A 22,061-nucleotide genomic window follows, 5' to 3' on the forward strand; every position below is an offset into this window, starting at 1 on the left:
TTGATTGAATGGCTCGATCGATCTTCAATTATCATAGAATCACTTGGTTTATCCTTAATAATTCCTAAAATGGCTCGATCGATCTTCGATTATCATTGAATCACTAAGTTTTTCCTTAATAATAATAATAGTATTACATAAACTATCTTCGATTATCATTGATTCATTTGGTTTATCCTTAATAATTCTTAAAGTGGCTTGACCGATCTTCGATTATCATTTATTCACTTGGTTTATCCTTAATAATTCCTAAAATGGCTCGATTGATCTTCGATTATCATTGAATCACTTGGTTTATCCTTAATAATTCATAGTTTATGCCCATCAACTACGTTAGTTGTGCCAACAACTACAGAAGTTGTTCCACGAACTCAATCAGTTGTTCGACAACTTCAGTAGTTGTTCCAGCAATTGATTTAGTTGTACGACAACTACTGAAGTTGTTGGCTTACATCTAAAAGAATTATTCCAACAACTTCAGTAGTTGTGCAACAACTATATAAGTTGTTCCACTAACTCAATCAGTTGTTCGACAACTTTAGTAGTTGTCCCAACAATTGCTTTAGTTGTACGACAACTACTGAAGTTGTGGGCTTACATCTAAAAGAATTATTCCAGCAAATTCAGTAGTTGTGCAACAACTATAGAAGTTGTTCGACAACTATAATAGTAGTTGTGGGAAAACAACTGAAATTGCTGAGAAAACTCTAACAATTAGCAGGTGGTGACTACTTTAATATAATGAGTTCGTTAACACAACATAATTTATCAAATGTCTCGATTAACACAAGCTCAAAAATATACTTCAAAAAGGTTTGTTAAACCAAAATCACTAATAATAGCAATGCCATGTACGGATAGTAAATAATACAACATAAAATCATGAAACTACACCACGACTTGTTCCTACATCTCCATCTCGTCTTGTAGGGCATGTAGGTTTTTTGTGGCCAAATCTTTAGAATAAGGAGCATTTATTAAACCTCTTCTTTATAAATCCTTCAACAACTCCAGGTACCCGCTTCATCCGTTTCCTTCCCCGTTTGGTTTTCTTTTCAGGTGGAGGTATTCGTCTCTGTAAAATCTCCGAAGGAGCATTCCAAAATTCTTCAGCTGGCACTGGAAATACTGGGTCTGCATATGCAAGCACGTATGACTCTACCTTATAATACGAAGAAGAGTACTCATAAACATCTTTCCATATTCATCTCTGAATTTACTTCTAAGCGCTTCCATAGCATGTGAACAAGGTATTTTGTCCAAGTCAAACTCTCGACACGAACACGTTTTTCTTCGTAGATCAACCGTTGAGACCCCACTTTCCCCAGTAATGGTGAACATGTCTTCATCTGTTCGATGGACCAATAACTTATTTTACAGATTCTTGTTAGTCATTATTTTCTTTTCAGCTGAAGGGATAAAGATAGTTGTTAAGTTGACGTATGACATCCGCCTCTCATGAAATATTTCTGACTACCTCCTACTTATAGCATCGAATAGGGCAGTAAGGGGAATTCTCTTTCTCTATTAAACATTGAGTTAACAAACTCAGCAATATTTGATGTCAATGCATCATACCTGAAATATAAAAGCCAAATTATTAAGAATCTGACTACAAACGACCGCAGGCTCCCAACAACTATTGCAGTTGCTGGAACAACTGTTGCAGTTGTTCCAACAATTGTTTCAGTTGTTCCAACAATTGTTTTAGTTGTTCCAACAACTGCAATAATTGTTGTGTACCTGCAATATTTGAATTTGAACCAGTAAGATAGTTTACCTGTTTCCTGGGAAGTATGCTCTACTCCATTTATGAAAGCCAACATTCTCAAGATAATCGGTGACTTGTGCATTGATATACCTGATTTCTTCAAAATGGTCATTGAACAGATCTCTACGGTATGCTTTAGTTGCATGATAAAAATGTCCAAGAAAATCCCTACAATGAAATTCTTTTCTTGCATTTTCAGCAAGATGCCTCGTGCAACATTCGCGGTGTGCTTCAGAGTAAATCTTTGATACCATTTTCCTATGCTTTGATGCCTATCAGAAATGATGCACAACTCCGTAGTATTGGGGACTATGTCTAGAAATTTCTCAAAAAAATTATTCATATGAAGTATCACACTCCTTATCGACTATACAAAATGCAACAGGAAAAATATGATTTTCCATATCTTGTGCCACAACAGATAGCAAAACTCCCTCGTAAGGCCCCTTTAAGAATGTCCCATCAACGGCTAACACTTTTCTCGTATGCACAAATCCCCTAATCCAAGATCCATAAGATACAAAGAAATATTTGAACCTCCCTTTGTCATCAACTTTCAGCGATGCCTTGCTTCCTTCATTTACAGCCTAAGCATATAACTGTAAGTATCTAAAACTGCATACCCGTGGGCAGGTGTCCCTCTTATCATAGCTTTAGCTATCTCACTGGCCTTCCAGGACTTCCAGTAACTAATCTTACAACCTAGTTTAACTTGAGTTGTATTTCTTATTTCTTTTGTGGATGGACCTTTTCCGCTCAAGAACATATGGTGTATGTATTGTCCAATGACGTCCACTGAAGTATGTGGATAATGGCTTGTAAGATGTTGCGCCCCACATGAGTGAATGTTGCGGTAAACGACAATTTTAAATCTATCACAACTTTTAAGTTTTGTAGCTCGTAACCACCAATCACAACCCAGATCTACACATCTAACACAATATACATCTTCACTATTCTTCACTGGTTTGAATCTTTGATCTTTCTTCACGAAAGAAAGCTTCAACAAACTAATTAATTCGTGTTTGTCCTTGAAAGTTTTATACTTATAAAAACCTGTGCGGTCATTATCTACGTGGCTGCCTTGCATTGGTAAAGGATATTGTGCATCTCCTTCATTTGTCGGAATATCCATAGCCACAAGATGTTCTTCGTTATTTGTCATATTTGGTTCCACTTGCACTGAATCTGTTGCCTCTACCATTTTTTCAACCACAGATACCCTTAGAATGGGCTTGTTTGGATCACAAAAATAAAACTGCAAATCAAGATCATTCCTTATCGGAGCAGGACATCCCTTTTGCTTTTCAGCGAAGCCGAGCATGTAACTAATGGAAAGATCATCTTTATCACAAGTTAACCCAAACCTAGAAACGATGATCTCAACCAACTCATCATACGTAGCATCCTTTCTTATCTTTATTGGTACTATATCTCGACCCTTCGAACGCCAAGTATACCGAGTAGCATTCTCCACCCATTCACCGGGTAAATCAACTCCTATTATTGTTTGATCTTCCATTGATGATCACAATACCTGAAGATATCACAAAAATACATATTTCAGTGGTCTTACAAGAGAGAGCTATTCATCAAACATCTTCAAAATTGCTAAAAATCTTGGTTACTTATCCCTACACCTCTTTAGGTTGTCCCACAACCATCGACAGCTGTCAGACAACTTTAGTAGTTTTGCGGGACGACTTTTGTATTCAACTATTTATTCCAACAACTAATAAGTTGTTACACAATTTTACTAGTTGTCCGGACAACTATAAGTTAATCAACAACTAAACACAGTTGTCGGACAACTTTAGTAGTTGTTGGGATAACTTCTGTAATTGTCCAACTATTTGTTGTGACAACTATAAAAGTTGTTCCACTATCGAATTAGTTGTCCTATCAACTATTCAGTAGTCCAACAACTACACACAGTTGTCGGGCAACTGTAGTAGTTGTTAGGGAAATTTCTATATTTGTTAGACAATGTTCAATTGTTTCAGTCAACAGCTTTCAGAGTTGTCCGGATAACTACGAAAGTTGTTGACAGAAACAACCAGATTGGATTTGCTAAACCCAGCTGAAGAATGTACAAAAATTAATCTTTTTCACTTACCAATAATTAATTAATTGTCCTTTGAAGTAATTCCAAGCTCAAGGACGAAGCAAATACAATCCAACAAACCCAATAATATTTTGATATTTTTTTCCACAATTTTTCTCTACAAATATTCGCAACAAAAAACACAAATACAATCTTGGATCTACTATCCAAAAACGTTTTGGGAGAGTTAGAAGAAGAAGAAGAAGAAGAAGAAGAAGAAGAAGAAGAAGAAGAAGAAGAAGAAGAAAAAAGTAGGAAGAGGATGAAAATAGGTTGAGCATCAATGGCTAGACATGGGAAGAGGACTAAGAAAATATGGCGGGTAGCTTTTTAACCTTATTTTGATATAATAAGTGTAGAGGTAAAAGTGTAAAAGTAAAAAGTTTGGGGGTTGCTGAAAAAAGCTTATTAATGAAGTTTGATCTCATTAGCATTAATTAGTTAATTGTCCCTTCTACCTAATTTTTAAAACTTGAAGGACTCACACTCAATTGACAAACTCATTTGTCACTTTTAATTCAATCCCCCAACCCCCTAGTAAGATGTAATAAAAACTAATTATATAATTGCAAAGAATATAGAGAAAAATTTTGGGAAGGAGAAACTTTGTATTTCACTTGTTGTTGGTGTATTACAAAGCAAAAGGACATGGTGTGGCTGACAGCAATTTAAATAGCCCAACTTTGGACAATATGACCTGAAATACACTTTAGGTCCAAAATAAAGACATGCTATAGCCAAATCCTAAAATTTTACCCCACATTCCCCTCTCCATTCTTTCGTGGATAATTTTTTTGAAAGGGCTCTCTCCTCTCCTATGTCTACTTCGCCCACTACCGTCAACGACGATCCACCAGCCGCCACCCCCAGCTCCATTTTGATCTCTCTTTCTCTTTCCTCTCTGGTTGTCGTTTCGGAGCTGCCCGTCGACCGGAGAAAATCAATGTAAAAGCAGATTTGAGATTTATAATAGGTAGAGTAGTTGAGGACTTGCGTTCGTCGGAGCAATGATAGGGCAACACAATAAATGAGTGGATCTCAAAATAACCAAGACAATGGACAACCAGAATTAAAGCTTTTCCGGCCAAGAGAGTTGTGAGGGAGACAGATCTGCTAGCGGAGCTTTAAAGTTCATTGCCGAAGACCGCCAGTTTAAAAATTTAAATAGATCTCTTTACTCATATCATCTTTTCTTTATGTCCTCTGTCTGCGCATAGTTTGAATCTCACCGGAAACACATAAACTTTCATATCTAACTGAAAATTAACTAGATCTAAAAGTTACTGCCGGAGAATATATTTTTTCTGATCAGGTTTTTTGTCATTTATACATTGTGTAAATAGTGTATAAAGTTGTATAATATATGTATAATTAGTGTTTATACATTGAGTATACGTTGATTATACATTTATTATACATAAATCATACATAAAATGTATATAATATGAATATACATAGCGTATGAAAAAGGGTATAATAAGCGTATTTATAGTATATAATATACATTTTTGCTAATATATCTTTTCATTTTATGTGATCATCCGGTTGTTAATATTTTCACCGAATGATTACTTATATCCTAGGTGCTATCCATAATTGAGAGTAGGGGGGTACAAAGAAAACTGACAAATCGCACCAAACCAATAAATCCAGAAAAAAAAATCTGACTAGTGGTTTGGTTTGGTGTTGAAAAAAGAAAAACGCCGACCATAATTGGTTTGATTTGGTTTTAGCTAAAAAAATTCAAACCGAACCAAACTAACCCGACATTACACGTATTCAATTATTAAAATATTATAAACATAAAAAATTTTATTTATAATGTAATTTATAAATATTTCTTATAATTGTTCATAGTTTTTTGCCTTTTATCATATTATTTCAAGCTTGAACTTAGAATTTTGAATGTTAATAAGTTTTACGTCCCATGGTTGTTAATAACTCAAATAAAGTTCAAACCCAAAACCAACTCAACCCTAATGCCAACAAAAGAAATCAATTATAACACTAGGAATGACAATAACGTTGGATATCTATTATTTAGTTTTGCATAATTGGTTTAGAGAGTGAAAATACATAACTTAATTTTTTCTTTGTCATGTAATTAATACTTATTAGTCGTACTTATTTTAGCATGACTTAGTATTTTTAGATTATGGTCATTTTCTTTACGGCTTGTTAATTGGCAATATTGATTTTAACCGATTTTATTATCTTTTTTGTTGAATATTTCAATACAACGTCATCACTCATCTCCCATTTTGTGTTAATTTATGAAGAAACACCTTAATTATATAGTTGTATCTTATTAGGACTAAAGAAATATTTGAAGTAAAAGTCATATGTTTTGTATGAAGACTTTTTTGGGGAAAAGTCTGAAAAATCCGAGAAAAACCGAAGTTGAAAAACCCGAATTTTATTGGTTTGGTTTGATTTATAAATTTAAAAATCCCATACAATTAATTTAATTAGGTATTTGAAAAATCAAAACCAACTCGGTCCATGTACACCCCTAATTAGGAGAGTGACTCTCCTTTTATATATGCAAGACCTCGGGCTACAAGTTGCAAAATGAAAAAAAAGGAAAAAACATACAAATATTTGTTCATCACAAATTTTACGTGTCCCCAAAGCTCTATGTAAGAAGGTACATCCATATATATTTTATTTTACAACATAAGACACTCTAGGGTAGGCGACATTAGTTAAGTTTCAATCAAATCACGAGGGGGAAATATTTACACACACAAAATATTTATACAAATTTAATAAAGGGAAAATGGTCAAAAATATCTCTCTATTTTGGGAAAAGGGTTAAAAATATCTTCCGAACTAATTTTAGGTCAAAAATACCCCTCACGTTATTAAAGTTTTCAAATATATCCCCGTCTTAACAGAAATTCCCAAATCCCCCAAATTAACCCAATTTTATTTTTTTAAACTAGCTCTGTTATTTAAAATTGACCCAACTAAATAAAAACCTACAATCACATTTTTTCACCCTGGTCTACATGTTTAAAGGAGATTGTAGGATTGTAGGTTTTTTATTTATTGGGTCGGGTTTAAATATTTGAGTGAGTTTAAAAAATGAAACTGAATTATTTTGGAGGATTTGAAAATTTCTGTTAAGACGGGAGTATATTTGAAAACTTTAATGACGCGAGATGTATTTTTGACTTTTGACCCTTTTCCCTTTAATAAATACATGACATATGCTGACGAACGTGGTCATCACTAAATTATAATACTACTTAATTAATATATATTTTCATTTTAATTTATCACTTAAATAAAGTATTACCTCAAAATAAAAAGAAAAAGAAAATCAATGAACCCTAAGCCACTTTAGACAGCCCCAAATACAACAAATGCCTTAAACCTCAAAGGTGGAAAGAAATATGTTTCTCAAACTCTCAAAACAACCTTAGATTAACAGAAAGAACAAACCATAGATAGATACAATGATAATCAGATCACTTTCTCCATCAAACCTAAAAAAACTACTTCTCCCATTCACAATCTCAGCATATACACACACAACTCATACACCCAACTCTTTACCTCCAATTCTTGAAAATCTTTATACCCAAAACCCTACTAAAACCCTTGTCCCACCTTTCTTTTTTAGATTCAAAAACTACTCTACAACTTCAAAGATTCAATCTTTATCAATTTCTAGAGATGGGAATTATGAAGAATCCATTTCTAATGTCATTTGCCCTGGTTGTGGTGTTACTATGCAAGAATTTGATCCAAAACAACCAGGTTATTTCATTAAACCTTCAGTTAAAACTCCAAATTATAAAGAATCCATTAACAAGAGTCCAATAGTTGATGAACCAGAAATATCATTTTCTTTAAAAAGGGGTTTGCTCAATGAGTTTGAAAATCAAGAAAATGTTGAAAACCAAGTTGAGAAAATTGGAAAACCAGTTGTTTGTGCTAGGTGTCATAGTTTAAGGCATTATGGGAAGGTTAAAGACCCGAGTGTCGAGAATTTATTGCCTGATTTTGATTTTGATCATACTGTTGGTAGGAGGTTGATGTCGAGTAGCGGGGCGAGGGTGGTTGTTTTAATGGTAGTTGATGCATCTGATTTCGATGGTTCGTTTCCTAGGAAAGTAGCTCAGTTAGTTTCTAGGACGATAGAAGAGAATTCACGGGCGTGGAAGGAGGGTAAATCCGGGAATGTACCTAGAATAGTGTTGGTAGTTACAAAGATTGATCTTTTACCTAGCTCGTTGTCGCCTACTAGGTTTGAACATTGGGTTAGAACAAGGGCAAGAGAGGGCGGGGCGATTAGGTTAACGAGCTTACATATGGTTAGTGCAGTGAGGGATTGGGGAGTGAAGAATTTGGTTGATGATGTAGTGGGATTGGCGGGGCCCAGAGGGCATATTTGGGCAGTAGGGGCACAAAATGCCGGAAAGAGCACGTTAATTAACTCGATAGGGAAGTCTTCTGGTGGGAATGTAAGTCATTTAACGGAGGCACCTGTGCCGGGGACTACGTTGGGGATACTGAGGGTAGAAGGGGTGCTTCCGGGCAATGCCAAGTTGTTTGATACCCCGGGACTTTTACATCCTCATCAGATTTCGACAAGGTTGACTAGGGAAGAACAGAAGTTAGTTCATATAAGTAAGGAGTTGAAGCCAAGGACATATAGAATCAAGGTTCAGAATTCTCCTCCAAGCTCCTTAAAAATGTGTTGTTTTACTGCAAAAGATTTTTATTGCACTTCATTTTCAATATTGAGTGTTGTTGACTTTGTTTGTACTTTTTCGAAGAAATCTGACTTCTATCTTGGTCCCTCATTTATTGATAATTCTAAGTTTTTAGCCCTTGTGATATGTGGCTAAGCACATTTAACCTTCAATTACTTGGACTGTGCACTTTTAATCCCTTTGCTAGCGAGTATTCACAAATTTCCATGATTATTTAACTGTTCCACCATTCAATTACACGTGTTATGCTAAGTTTGTACTATTACTCCTTATTTGAGGGTACTATACTTCTAAAAATAGTCCAAATTTAACATATTTCCTACATAAAAGACCAAAAGCACACACTTTAACTAATTTGATATTAAACTGAGTCATATATCAGAATGACCAAAAGTATGAATTTTACCAATAACTGAGAGACCAAAAGTGCTATTGTCCTACAAGTACTGAAAGAGGAACTCGGATCTTTATCACTTAAGCTCCTTTAGTTTTCCTTGCGTAGTTATTTCTCAAAAAAAAAAAAAAAAGGTTTTCGTTGCTTAGCTTCTTATAAGGCATGCAAATAATGAAAATTTACCAAATCCATCTCATTATGCTCATCTTAGTCTTGTCTGATCCTTGCACTGATTTGTTAATAGATAATTAGAAGTTAAAAAAGGAATCAACTTATGCTAAAATTCATCATTTCTTTCTCATTCTCGGGCAGGTATACTGGCTTAAGTTATCCCCTGCATAATGCATATCAGTGTTTGTAACATGTTGCTATCAACTACTTATGATTCCCTTATGATTGTTTCTTCTAAACTTAATTGCCTAACAGAAGTATGTATTACTCTTTTCCATTTTGTAAAAAGATTTTGGTCAAGCAAAATGCTTTGTCAAAATGCTCGTGGAGATGTGACCGTTTTGGTTGCTTGTATCATCTTAGATATGAAAATACAACCTAAGTTTATCATTTCATTGCATGTATCCTCCATCAGATGTTCGACCTATGCATTTGCACAGAACTTCACTTGAAGAAAATGCTCTCTCTAGTTTTGTTTGCGTCATCCACCTTGAAAAATCTCATGATTTCATTATTTGCTGTGGACAGGTAGGACATTCAGTTCATATAGGTGGGCTCATGCGGTTGGATGTGGAAGAATTATCTGTTGATTCTGTGTATGTTACAGTTTGGGCATCCCCACTGATTCCACTTCATATGGGGAGGACAGAGAACGTCAGCACAATGCTAGAAGAACATTTTGGGCATCAGCTGCAGGTATTATTTTCTTTAGTAATCAGTTGTTCTCCTTCTTTCTTTCTAATTTCAAATCATTACTTTTAAGAAGTCCCTTTTTTTTTTCTGAGGCTTATGATATTGCACTTGTTATTGTTTTGCTTTTGCACGAAGTTCAATACTAGTGTTGTAAATTTCATTCAACTGCAGAAAAGAGATAAAAATACTATTGTTAACAGTACAACAACAACAACAGCCCAGTGAAATCCCACATCTTGGGGTCTGGGGAGGGTATAATGTACGCAGACCTTACTCCTACCAAGGTAGGATGGCTGTTTCCGAGAGACCCTCGGCTCAATAGAAGCATAAAAAGGGGGACTATTGTTAACAGTAGATGGTGATAAATTTGTTGTGTCTCTGAATATGAGAGCATGTGGCGACCACCTCGAGCTTGAAGACGCTTGGCTTCTGTCCATGAATTTTGAGTGTTAGGATGAAAGAGTTTGAGAATTTGCTGAAGATCTGGGCCACCCAATCATAGTATTGGAGGGAAAGTGCAAACTAATGCTATGTTTGGAACTGTGTGGGGCAAGAAAAAGTGCTACTCTAACATTTAAAATCACTTTTTTCATTCTCAAAAAAAAAATATTTTATGACCAGTAATTTATTAAATGAACAATAATACCGCATTAGCAAATTTTTAAACTTCCACATGCATGTTTGATTCCTACATAACTTCCACTCTGCGTTTTAAATCTTTTCCATGTGTCAAAGTATAGAATCTGAGTTGAACTAGCATGGTTTCTCCAGATCTTTCTGCTGAATCCTTCATTCAGTTGTCTCATGACACTTTTGCTCCTTTCATTTGTTTTTCTTTCATAGCTTTACAATTTAGAGTTGAGAACTGATGATGAAGCATACTTTGCTAGATGGCCTAGGTTCTTATAAGGACCCTCTAGCAGGGGCCAGATTCTTCAAATGCTTCAGTATACTATTTGTAAAAGTCTCCCTATATTGCTTGGCTACTGACTCAAAAGTCCCTAGCTGATGTAGAAACCTGATTTATAGTCTGTTTGGCCAAACTTCCAAAATCTACTTATTTTGAGAAGTGCTTTTTTTCAGAAAATGCTTTTTGAAAAGGTACTTTTCGAGAGTAGCACTTTGTGTTTGGCTAATCAATTTGAAAAACACTTTTGCCAATATTAGAGCAGTACTTTGTGCTTGACCAATGTTCCAAAAGTACTTTTAGCTACTTTTTGTAGCTTCTGAAAAACAGCTTCTACTACTGCTCAAAAGCACTTATTTTTTCTCTTAAAGCTTGGTCAAACACCTCAACTTTCTAAACTAAGCACTTATGGATTGCCAAAAGCTTGGCCAAACAGGCTATTAGTTACTTTGGTGCTTTGACATTTTGGCTGATCTGTATTGTTTTTTCATTATGTCAGCCGCCGATTGGAGAGGGACGACCTGAGGAGCTAGGGGAATGGTTGAAGAGGGAATTTCACGTGAGAGGGAATACGTGGGATTCAAGTTCTGTTGATATTGCTGCTTCTGGTCTTGGTTGGTTTGCTATTGGACTAAAGGGAGAGGCTAAATTAGGTGTCTGGACATATGACGGCGTTGATGTCATAGTTCGTAATGCATTACTTCCAAACAGATCATATGATTTTGAAGTGGCTGGATTTACTGTTTCAAAAATTGTTTCCACTGCTGACCGAGCCTCAAATAAGCAGCGCCGTAGTGAGAAGAAGAGGAAATTGAGCGACTCTAATGCAGAAAAAATTGCAGAACCATCAGCTGTCGATGTGGCTTCAACTACTTGCTAATACTGGGAGCATTCACTATCTGGTGAAATCTTGCTAAGTTCGTCAGATGCATGTCGTTATTCATTTTGGAACCAAAAAGAAAATTCTTTACCTTCTCGGAGGGAAATGTACTTTGCTTGTCCCAGTACCGGAATGCAGATTGAAAGTGGGAAGAATCACCTATGATGTTACCTCTTCAGGACCTGAATAACTTTTAATGTTTTCTACCATGATTTCTCGGGGCATCAAAACCAGAGAAATGCATTAAGGAGAGGCAGTCAAGGTCCACTATTGCATCGGAAACCCTCTTTCTTGGGATGGTTGTATCAGTTTACCCTCAACTGAAAGTGGAAGCTGCTGTTCTTACCTTCATTGTAGACAAAATTTGGCATTGATACAAAAATGAATGGTTACGTAAATGAAGCTAAATGGTGAAGGATATATGTAACACAAACCAATTTTTGATTCTGCTCTACCATCTGATCCATTTTGTACTGCTAAAGGCATCATATTTAGCCCTGCAGTTTATAAGTTGTATGCATGGAGGCTCTCTCTGGCTGTTAATGAGTTTGTATAAATAGACATTATATTGTGACCTCTCTATAGTAGTCATGCTCTATAACAATGTTTCACTATAACGGTCAAGTTTTCTTTGGAAAGATTATTCATGTTATGTTATATTTTATGTTTTCTATAAATAACATTTCGCTACCGCAATAAAAAAATATCCTGACAAAAGATGCAGTTATAGAGATGTTTGACCGTATTGCTATCATTTTGTTCAAAGATTTTTGTAACTACAAAGGTAGAACATTTGTAGTGTTATTAGACCTGTTAATGTGTGGAGGACTCTGTATGGAGAATACATGCTCAAAGGTTCGAGCAGTGAAATCAGACATTGATGCTTGTGATAGACTGCTAATATTACAGCACCTTGGAGTGCATGAAAGTGAGATGCTTCGTGCATTAGTCTTTTTATATTTTTGCAATAGCTTCGCCTATGTGATTGCTAAGCATAGTGGGCTGGTGTTAATACGTTATAATCCATCTCGAACAACTTTTTTTAAAAAAAAATCTTCGAAACCCTGTTAGCTTTTAAGTATGGGGAGATTGGATATTCAATAGTTTCAGTATGAAACTTGACCCTCTTAGATGAGCTACATATTTAGTTCTAATCAACCAGCTTTTATATGGGCTAAATTGGGGTTTAATAAACTTTTGGCGAGTTATACTTTCGTGGCTGATTTTGCCACACTTGACTTTGGATAAAATTCACAAAAAAGTCAGTTTTGAGCCCTTGTAACTGAATGAATATATGTGTCTTGGAATTTCACATTTCACAGATGAAACTTCAAAATATCATGGAGTTTCACTTGTGAATTTATAACTCCATGATTAAATTATAAGACTGAAAAGTGGCTAGACCACACTATTATTACCTTGACATTCAGTATGAAACTTGGTTCTCTTATGGAGTCAAAAGTGGGTGGATTTGATCAAATTTAAACTGGCTAAAAATTAAAAATTTTAAACAATTGTAGAGCCATTGAGGTAGAGATTTTCCAGAAGAGATTGCACGGTTTGTCCTTCAAATGGGCTGGTTTAATTTTTGCATTCAAATGGATTTGTCTTTAATTTTAACCCTTCAATGGGGCATAAGTTCTTTAAGGCCATGTACATAACTTGCGAGATATTATAAAGCGTAAATATACCTCCAGAAAAAATTATGAGATTTTTACACGCTATACCAATTAGGATAAAATAATTACCCGTTGTAGCCAGCGGAAAGGCCGCCGGAGAGGTATCCTTCACCCTCTTTGTTGTATGACCAGATCTACACCGTATCTCCACCGGAAAGGTCGTCTCCTTCATCCTCTCCCTTATACCACTAGAGAAGAACGTCTTCTTCATACTATCCCCATGTATCACATATCTCCACCGGATCTCCATTATTATACAATTTTATACAATGTAGAAGAATGTATAAACACCTCTTATGTATAAAGACCCTCTTCTATAACTTTGTATAATATTATATACCAGCGTAAACGTATGCATAAACACTTCTTATACATTATTTACAGTAAGTATATAAAGTTATATATTTCTATATACATTGAAAAAGTGGCTACGTGAATGTAAGTTCTTATGCTGGATTGGACATTATTAAAAAACCCGATTTTCCATCATTTTTTGGGTAATGGGCCGGAATCATTATTGGGCCTGTTAACTTCTTCCTTATAAGTTTATAATCACTGCTGCCATTGCAAAACCCTAACCCTAGCTCCATACTCTTCGTAAACTCCTTCGCCGTCTTCTCTAAGGTAAAAAGATGATACTTTTCTCTCTCTATTTGAATGCAATTAAGCTTAATCATATAGTTTTCATCATATTCTAAGCAGTTTTATCAGTTTATTTCTTCATTTTTTGTGTGTGTTTGAAGAATTTACGTATTATTGATTTTTCTTTCGATTTTAAGCTTAATCATATAGTTTTTCATCATATTTGAGCATTTATGAGTTTAGTTCTTCATTTTTGGGTGCGTTTTGAACATTTCCATGCTAAAATTAGCAACTTTCGAAGCGATTTGAGTATTTTTCATGTAATTTTCGTCATTTTTGAATGCAATTAAGCTTAAGCATATAGTTTGCATCATTTTTTATCAGTTTTCTCTTCATTTTTGAGTGCGTCTGAATATTTCCATTTGCTTTTCACTGTTTAATAGCATGTTTTTTGCCATTGTAAGTTTACGCATATAGTTTTCACTATTTTTATCAGTTATTTCGTCATTTTTAGATGTGATTTTCACTATTGATTAGCATTATTGTTTTTTTGTTTCTCATTTTCAAAGCGATTAAGCATTTTCATGTAATTTTCACCGTCGTCTGAGTATTTTTTATTCATTTTTAGGTGCGTTTGAACATCTAATAAGATTTTTCACCGTTCATTAGCATTTTTGTTTAGTTTATTTCCATTTTAAGCCTATGCTTATAGTTTTTCACCATCTTCGGAGCGTTTTTATCGTTATTTTCTTCATTTTTGGGTGCGTTTTGAGCATTTCCATGTGATTTTTTACCGTTCATTCGCATTTTCATGTAATTTTCACCATCTTTTAATGTAATTAAGCTTAATAATATAGTTTTCACCATTTTCTATGCATTTTTTTCAGTTTTTTTCTTCAGTTTTTGGCGCGTCTGAATATTTCCGTATTATTTTCAATGTTCATTAGCATAGCGATTAAGCAGTTTCATCATTTAAAATGTAATTAAGCTTACTCATATAGTTTTCACCTTTATGGGAGCATTTCTATCTTCATTTTTGGGTGTGTTTGAACATTTCCTTTTTATTTTCACCGTTCATTAGCATCTTCGTTTATTTTTTTTGCCATTTTAAGCTTACAGATATAGTTTAAACCGTTTTCTAAGCTTTTTTATCAGTTTTTTGGTCTGTTTGAACATTTCCATGAGATTTTCACAGTTCATTTAGCATTTTCGTTTAGTTTTTGCCATTTTCAAAGCGATTAAGCATTTTCATGTAATTTTTATCAGTTTTTCCTTCATTTTTTAGGTGCTTTTGATTATTTCCGTATTATTGTTACCGGTCTTTAGCTTTTAAGTTTGTTTTTTGACATTTTCAAAACGATTAAGCGTTTTCATGTAATTTTCACCATTTTTGACTCACTTTCGCTGTTAATATCAGGTTAGCTAATCAGTATGTCTCTCGGAGAAGTCGCTTGCACTTACGCATGCTTGATCCTCAACGATGAGGACATTCCAATCACTGTAAGATTCACTTGTCCTTATATGCTTTTGATGTTTTAATTTTATTATGATTGTGTTTTACTATGTACTCTGTCTCAATTTATGTGAGACACCGCTTCTCGAGATTCAAACCATGTGAACTTTGATCAATAATCTAAAATGTATTTTTTCAGCATATTGACATGGGCAAAATTGCATCTTATAGTACTTTTTGTATATTTTTTGAATATCCAAAGTTTACAACAAGGGAGTCAGATAAGGTTAAAAGATTTAAAACGATATTGCAATGAAATAATGCAAGCGACACAGTAAAACAGGATAATCAAGGAATTCAAAGCGATATGGAAATGCAAATCACGAAAGCGGCACAGATAAAATAGAGTAATCAAAGTACAGAAAGTAGCAAATAATAACATAAATCAAAGCACAAGAAATTATAATGCGCTAATGCGCCTACTAATAAGGAAAGATAACGAGACTTATATACTAGCCTTCTACCCTAATGTGGGTCCTCCACACCTTCCTATCTAAGGTCATGTTCTCGGTAAGCTGTAACTGCGTCATGTCCTGTCTAATCACCTCTCCCCAATATTTCTTTGGCCTACCCCTACCTCTTCTGAATATTCAAAGTTTATGTTTCTAAAATGTTGAGTTGATTTAATCCAATATAGCTTTGAAAATTAGTCAAACTGACTCTCGATAAGCGAAAAGTGTCACATAAATTGGTTTGGTATAGAGGGAGTAATATTCTCTAATCCTATTGTTTTTCCTTTTAAAAATGTTTGGGTTATTAATATATAGTGTAAATGGAAGTATCCAAAATGGAAGCCAGAGATAGATTTTTCAAACCATACTGTTTTAATTTCGTGTTTGGTGTTATTCTGATTGTGCATTTTGTGTGATATTTAGTAGGACCGGCCATAGATTTCTATTTTACTTTATTTGGAATTTATGTAGTTGGCGTTGAGGATAGAGTTGTGTTTAGTTATACTTTTTGCAAAGAATGCTTGAATGTACTTAAATACAACTTCAAAAGAGAAATTTGAGTTGGAAGACATGCTATAAGCTGTTTGCCAAATTTGAAATACAACTTCAAGTTGGATTTTGGAATTTTTATGCCCAAACACTGATTTCAAATAAAGTGAAAAGTTATTCTGGAAAAAAGTGAATAATTTTTATTGCCAAACGGGTCCGTTATAGTCCCATGTTTTTATGTGTATTATTTTCTATTAGTGGTATTTTTATTGTTTTTCGTGTGTAACATTTTCTTATTGTGGTTTTGATGTTTGCATTGATTGAATTTGTTTGTGTTTTGATGTGGTAATAGGCTGAGAAAATTTCAACTCTAGTAAAAGCAGCTAATGTGACAGTGGAGCCTTACTGGCCTCTCCTGTTTGCCAAGCTTGCTGAGAAGAAAAACCTCGGAGATCTCATCATGAATGTCGGTGCTGGTGGTGGTGGTGCTGCAGCAGCAGCTGTTGCTGCACCCGCTGCTGGTGGTGCTGCTGCCGCTGCTGCCCCTGCTGCTGAGGAAAAGAAGGTGATAAACATGTTTCTTTTTTACTTCTTTAAGAATAAAAAAGAATTGTTGTGATTGATGGAAAAAAACTGATTTTGATGAGTGTGTATCCTGAAATCTTCTTTCACATATGTTTTTGAATATTATTTACACTTGATGGAAAACAGAGTGGATTAATAATTTTAGGGAAAAATGGAAAGTGGCAAAGAGTTGATAAAAGATAATATTGAATAAATGGTGGAATGTCTTAATGAAGAAGTCCTTATTTCCAAACTTATGTTTGGATAACAACTTACTATTAAGGGATGGTGATTTGGTATTGATTCTTGGTGGAAAAAAGTAATTATAAATACGTGGTGGAATCTCCTTTGGGAGTTCTAGCATGTTTTGTTAATTATCTGCTTGATGCAAAATAGTTTTTGAAATATGGTCAGAGTTTTCTAATCATAATGTGTAATATTTTTATCGAATCTTTAGATAAGTAAAGAAATTTTGTTTTAATCATTCTTCTCAATCGTGAAGCCTATAATTGTTGTGTAAGTTCTTTTTTGTGCGGGAGGGGAAAATAGGTAAAGTAGAAGCAGTTCATTTTCACTGCATTTCTCTGAACTTTTTGTTTGATTTTGTCGGAATGTGTAACAGGAAGAGCCCAAGGAAGAAAGTGATGACGACATGGGATTCGGTCTGTTCGATTAGGAGTCCCTTTCAGTATGAATTTTGGTTTTTCTTTGTTAGAAAGTTGATGAAACTTGGTAATAGTGCCCTTATTAAGGAGATTTTTGATCTTCTCGTTACAGTTATATGTAATCTTGAGGTTATGATTTATGAACATCTGTTATGTTGGTTATTGCCTTATCTTACTGCATTATTTATATAGTTAGTACTGGCGAGGAGTGAAGACCATTACTTCCCTTTATCCGAACAGTGCAATAACTGCAATCCACCTAATTGTGTTTTGCTGCTCCATCCATATGGTATATTTTGAATGATAGGCTTTAGACAAGTACATAAAATTTTGACCCTCTTGACATTTTGATTTACCTATTATAGCACTCTGCATTTATTTTTGATCCAAGGCTTGGCGTCGCTCTTTTTTGAGAATGACCCCTTGTGTTATAGGTTAGTTATCTTGTAGCTAAATAGGATATGCCCCTTGTGACCCAGCTTAGTTATTCTCGTAGTGCAGATAAGCTTCAGGCCACCACTACTCTGGAGCTTAGTTGCGGATAAAATTCAGACCACTTCTCTGGAAGTATTAGTAGGCGTTTGGCCATGAAAACTAAATATTTTTCACTTTATTTTGAATTTTGAATTTGGGGTTGAAGATAAAGTTGTGTTTGGTTATAGTTTTTGCAAAGAATTTTTTGTTGTTTGAATGTATTTTTCAAATTCCAAATACTACTTCATAAGTTGTATTTGAAATTTCCATGGCTAGATGTTGATTTTATTGTTGTTAGCTTTAGGCATTCGTCCATTGCAGATATGATTCAGACCACATAGGCATGATACACTATACTGCTGGATTTTGAAGTTTCATTTGTGTTTTCTGTTTGTATACAGTGGCCGGTTATCTGTTTTAGCTTTGAATCTGTCTCCTTTTCTCTCTTTGTTTACCCTCTAGTTTCTGTATGTTTGCGAAAACTTGAAACCAAACAGATGCGGATTAAAATTTGAAGTTTATAGGTGTTTACGGTTTTAAGTTTAAGTTAATATATAACAATAACGTCAATATTAATACATATTTAGTGAATTTCTTAATACATACTCCGTATAAAATATGTGAGTAAAGGTTATTGAGTTCACTTGAACTTACATATACAAGATGTGAGTCAAAGTTTGTGTCCACGTGAACTCAAATATAAAATATGTGAGTAAAGGTTATTGAGTTCACTTGAACTTACATATACAAGATGTGAGTCAAAGTTTGTGTCCACGTGAACTCAGATATAAAATATGTGAGTAAAGGTTATTGAGTTCACTTGAACTTACATTCAGATATTATAATAAGGATGTACCATCGTTTATAAGGAAAGACAACAGAGGAATAATTTCGTGGTAGAGGTTTGAAAAATCATGGTATACTTTGGGGAAATAAGGCACAAGACAAATACAAAGATTAAACGAGTATTTCAAACTCAAAAGGTGCACTATATAATTTAATTTTAAAAGTTTTGATGGATGAAAAATAGTTAAATCAATAAATGTATCATGATCTAATTTATTCAAAATTCATACAAGTGAAGATGAATTCGAGTAACTTGAATTAAATAATAGGTCATGAACTAACCAGTCCAGGTTTATTTTTATTTGGTTGTTCATTTCTTCTGTAGTGGCATTGTCATAAGGAAAGGCAAGAAGAGAAAGAATGATTTTCTAAAAGAGGGAAACTTTTGGAAATACAGCGTACTAGGATAAATCTATATATAATATAAAGCTAGGCATAGACAAGGTGATGTGACACCTCTCTATGGTCAGCATTGCTCTTTATCTTTTTTGTGATTTTTTTTGCCTTTTTCTCCTATTTTTTCTGTTTTTTAAATATTTAAAAGTGGCTAAATAATTACATAATTAACTAAGAAGGAAATAATTGCATTATTAAATGAGGAGAAGCTTGAAAGTTTCCAGCATATGAACCCACGATTTAACTTTTACCAGAAGCTTAAAAGTTTCCAGCATATTATTATTTCTTTATTGGCAACAGAAGAATGGGTCATTTCAAGAGTTGCTGGTTTCTTATTTTCCAGGTCCACATTTTTTCTTTCTTTCTAAAAGCTATTGCTACTGTTTTGTTTCCGTAAAGTGTTATTCCACTATCTTTTTTCTTTAGGTGTATATGTGGAAAACATAATACTTTATTATAAGAATTTTTCCTCCATAACTCATACGTTTTATGTATGGTTGGGTTTATAATTTTCATCAGTTTTAATTTTCGTATTTCTTCGTCATTTGTCATCTTCTTCCCATCTTCATTTATAATATCTTTTGCTTTCTCTGATTGTACAACCTGACTTATTTGATTAGGGTAAGCTAATAGATCTTTACTTTTGTGTCTTGATTACAGAAGAAGATTCACGAGACTTTTAGAATAATTTGGTATGAAGAGCATTACATCATCGAATACATGATTGTTCTCAAAACTCTTAGAAACTAGATAAGGTATAGTTCCTTTGTCCCAATTTATGTGATATTTTTTGCCTCTTAAGAGTTAAATTATGTAAAGTTTGATCAATATTTTAATTTGAAACTAGATTTTGCCATATTGACATGAGAAGATATCCATATTTCAATTTTATAATACTTAATTGATTTAATCCAACATAAAAGCCAAATTAGTCACATAATTTGGGACGGAAGGAGTTGTATTTTTTTCCCTTTTAACTCAAGGTCTTAAATTGTCCAATTGTTGCTTTTCTTTGGTTTTAACTCTAACTAGGATGAATTTTTATTTTATTTGGTGACATGTAATTAGGGTCGGATTGAATTTTTTTTGACAGATTTATAGATCGGTATCTATATATTTGTTGTTACAGGATCTACCAAATCAACAAATTATAAATGTTATAAAAGATTCGAAAAGGGATTAAAGAAAAAAAAAAAAGAATGACAAAACAAAAGCTACCACAATTCTTAAAAACTCCCATGTCATTTCTATTCCTACCGATCTATTCCCCTTCGAGTTTGCTTTTTAAATTTGAAATCGTCATAAAAAAAAAATCAACAGTTTATAACTGTAAAATATTTCCAGATATTGAGGTATTCATTCCTATAAAATTTTTGATTTTTATTTTTTATTTTAGGTCGATGTGATCAGAGAGAGGCTCACGGCTAACAAGCACGTGTGTTCATAATTTTTTATGGACAATGTATTCAATATCTTTGTGTATTAAAGAAGAAAAAAATGGCTGGCTTTAAAATTATTCATTAATATTTTATTGATCGGCATGTAATCATTAGCTTTCTTAAATTGATTTACTTCGTACTTTTCGATTTGTAATTTTTTAAAATTTTCATATATTTTTATTTGTGTCAAGTCAATGTTCTTGTATAACATTTATAATTTGTACTGTGCATGAAATCTGGAAGAGAAGTTAATAATTTGTAGAAGAAAGAATAGGGGAGGCAAAAAAGTACTAATAATTGGCTCATAACTTCTTATAATTATGGTAATTAACTGTTGCATAGAAAACTTTTCATTTTGTATATTTTACTACATTCTTATTGAATATGATATATGGCTAATAAATATACAATTACTCGTAAAATAACCAAAAACCGTTTTAATTTTGAATCGTAAAAAGGAGTTACTACTAATACACAGTACGCAACTATTCCCTCCGTTCACTTTTAATTGTCCACTATTCTAAAATAGATTTTCACTTTTACTTGTCCACTTTCGCATATCAAGAGAAAAAAATTTGTTTTTCCTGTTTTGCCCTTAACATTAATTACTCATTCCAAATCATTTTTCAAACCCAATACAATTATATACCAATTAATATGGGTATCATGGTAAAATATGCACTTTATTTATTATTTCTTAAAGGATGTACAAAGTTCATAGTGGACAAGTAAAAGTGAATGGAGGGAGTATTGTTTTGCAGACATAACCTCTCTTTATTGCATTACTAAATGCACAGCCAAATACTGCAATTGAGAATTGAAAAATTGGGAGAAAAAATAGGAAGAAGTGGAGTATTAATTATTGAGCCATTTAATATTATTAGAAAGATACATTGAAAATAGAAGGGAAAATACAAAAAAATAAATAGAGAAAAGTCAGAAAAAAGAGAAAAGAGATAAATATAATTCTTGGATTATGAGAGGTTTAAGACCGACAAACATGTTATGTTATTATTGCCCTTTTTCATCTTTTTTTTCTCCATATATTTCTCTTACTTTTCAGTTCATCTACAATTGTTATGCTTATTAGCATGTGTTCACTTTTTGTGCATTTATCTGTAAAAATTTATTCCCTCGGAAGAAATAAATATTTTAAGCTAAATGTGGAGATTATCTATATTTTAATTTATTTATGACAAACTTTTTGTATCTTTTATTTTTCTTTCATTAAATCTATGATTCTTATATGTGTAAAACAAATTCTTTTTCGACCGCGCGAAGCGCGGACAAGTATACTAGTAAAGAATAAGACGAATAC

At 33.6% G+C, this 22,061-nt stretch overlaps 2 protein-coding genes across 2 annotated transcripts; both read left to right on the forward strand.

The window, feature by feature from the left end:
* The first annotated feature begins 7,208 nt into the window (after nt 1–7,208).
* Nucleotides 7,209–12,375, forward strand: LOC132626026 (GTP-binding protein BRASSINAZOLE INSENSITIVE PALE GREEN 2, chloroplastic). The gene is made up of 3 exons (XM_060340736.1): nt 7,209–8,548; nt 9,693–9,860; nt 11,264–12,375. The coding sequence occupies exons 1-3, from the start codon at nt 7,337–7,339 to the stop codon at nt 11,642–11,644; spliced, it is 1,761 nt and encodes a 586-aa protein (XP_060196719.1). The 5' UTR covers nt 7,209–7,336; the 3' UTR covers nt 11,645–12,375.
* Nucleotides 12,376–13,811: 1,436 nt separating this feature from the next.
* Nucleotides 13,812–17,750, forward strand: LOC132626028 (large ribosomal subunit protein P1y-like). The gene is made up of 4 exons (XM_060340737.1): nt 13,812–13,947; nt 15,323–15,405; nt 16,712–16,924; nt 17,546–17,750. The coding sequence occupies exons 2-4, from the start codon at nt 15,337–15,339 to the stop codon at nt 17,597–17,599; spliced, it is 336 nt and encodes a 111-aa protein (XP_060196720.1). The 5' UTR covers nt 13,812–13,947; nt 15,323–15,336; the 3' UTR covers nt 17,600–17,750.
* Nucleotides 17,751–22,061: the final 4,311 nt, after the last annotated feature.

This window comes from Lycium barbarum, chromosome 2, assembly GCF_019175385.1.
Source record: "Lycium barbarum isolate Lr01 chromosome 2, ASM1917538v2, whole genome shotgun sequence".
Taxonomy (NCBI): Eukaryota; Viridiplantae; Streptophyta; class Magnoliopsida; order Solanales; family Solanaceae; genus Lycium; species Lycium barbarum.

Excerpts from the sequence above, each read along its gene's own strand:
- LOC132626028 (XM_060340737.1), top strand. The coding sequence starts at position 15,337 with ATGTCTCTCGGAGAAGTCGCTTGCACTTACGCATGCTTGATCCTCAAC. Across the intron at positions 15,406-16,711 it reads ATGAGGACATTCCAATCACT|GCTGAGAAAATTTCAACTCT; the intron begins GTAAGATTCACT and ends ATGTGGTAATAG. Across the intron at positions 16,925-17,545 it reads CTGCTGCTGAGGAAAAGAAG|GAAGAGCCCAAGGAAGAAAG; the intron begins GTGATAAACATG and ends AATGTGTAACAG.
- LOC132626026 (XM_060340736.1), top strand. The coding sequence starts at position 7,337 with ATGATAATCAGATCACTTTCTCCATCAAACCTAAAAAAACTACTTCTC. Across the intron at positions 8,549-9,692 it reads CAAGGACATATAGAATCAAG|GTAGGACATTCAGTTCATAT; the intron begins GTTCAGAATTCT and ends TGCTGTGGACAG. Across the intron at positions 9,861-11,263 it reads ATTTTGGGCATCAGCTGCAG|CCGCCGATTGGAGAGGGACG; the intron begins GTATTATTTTCT and ends TCATTATGTCAG.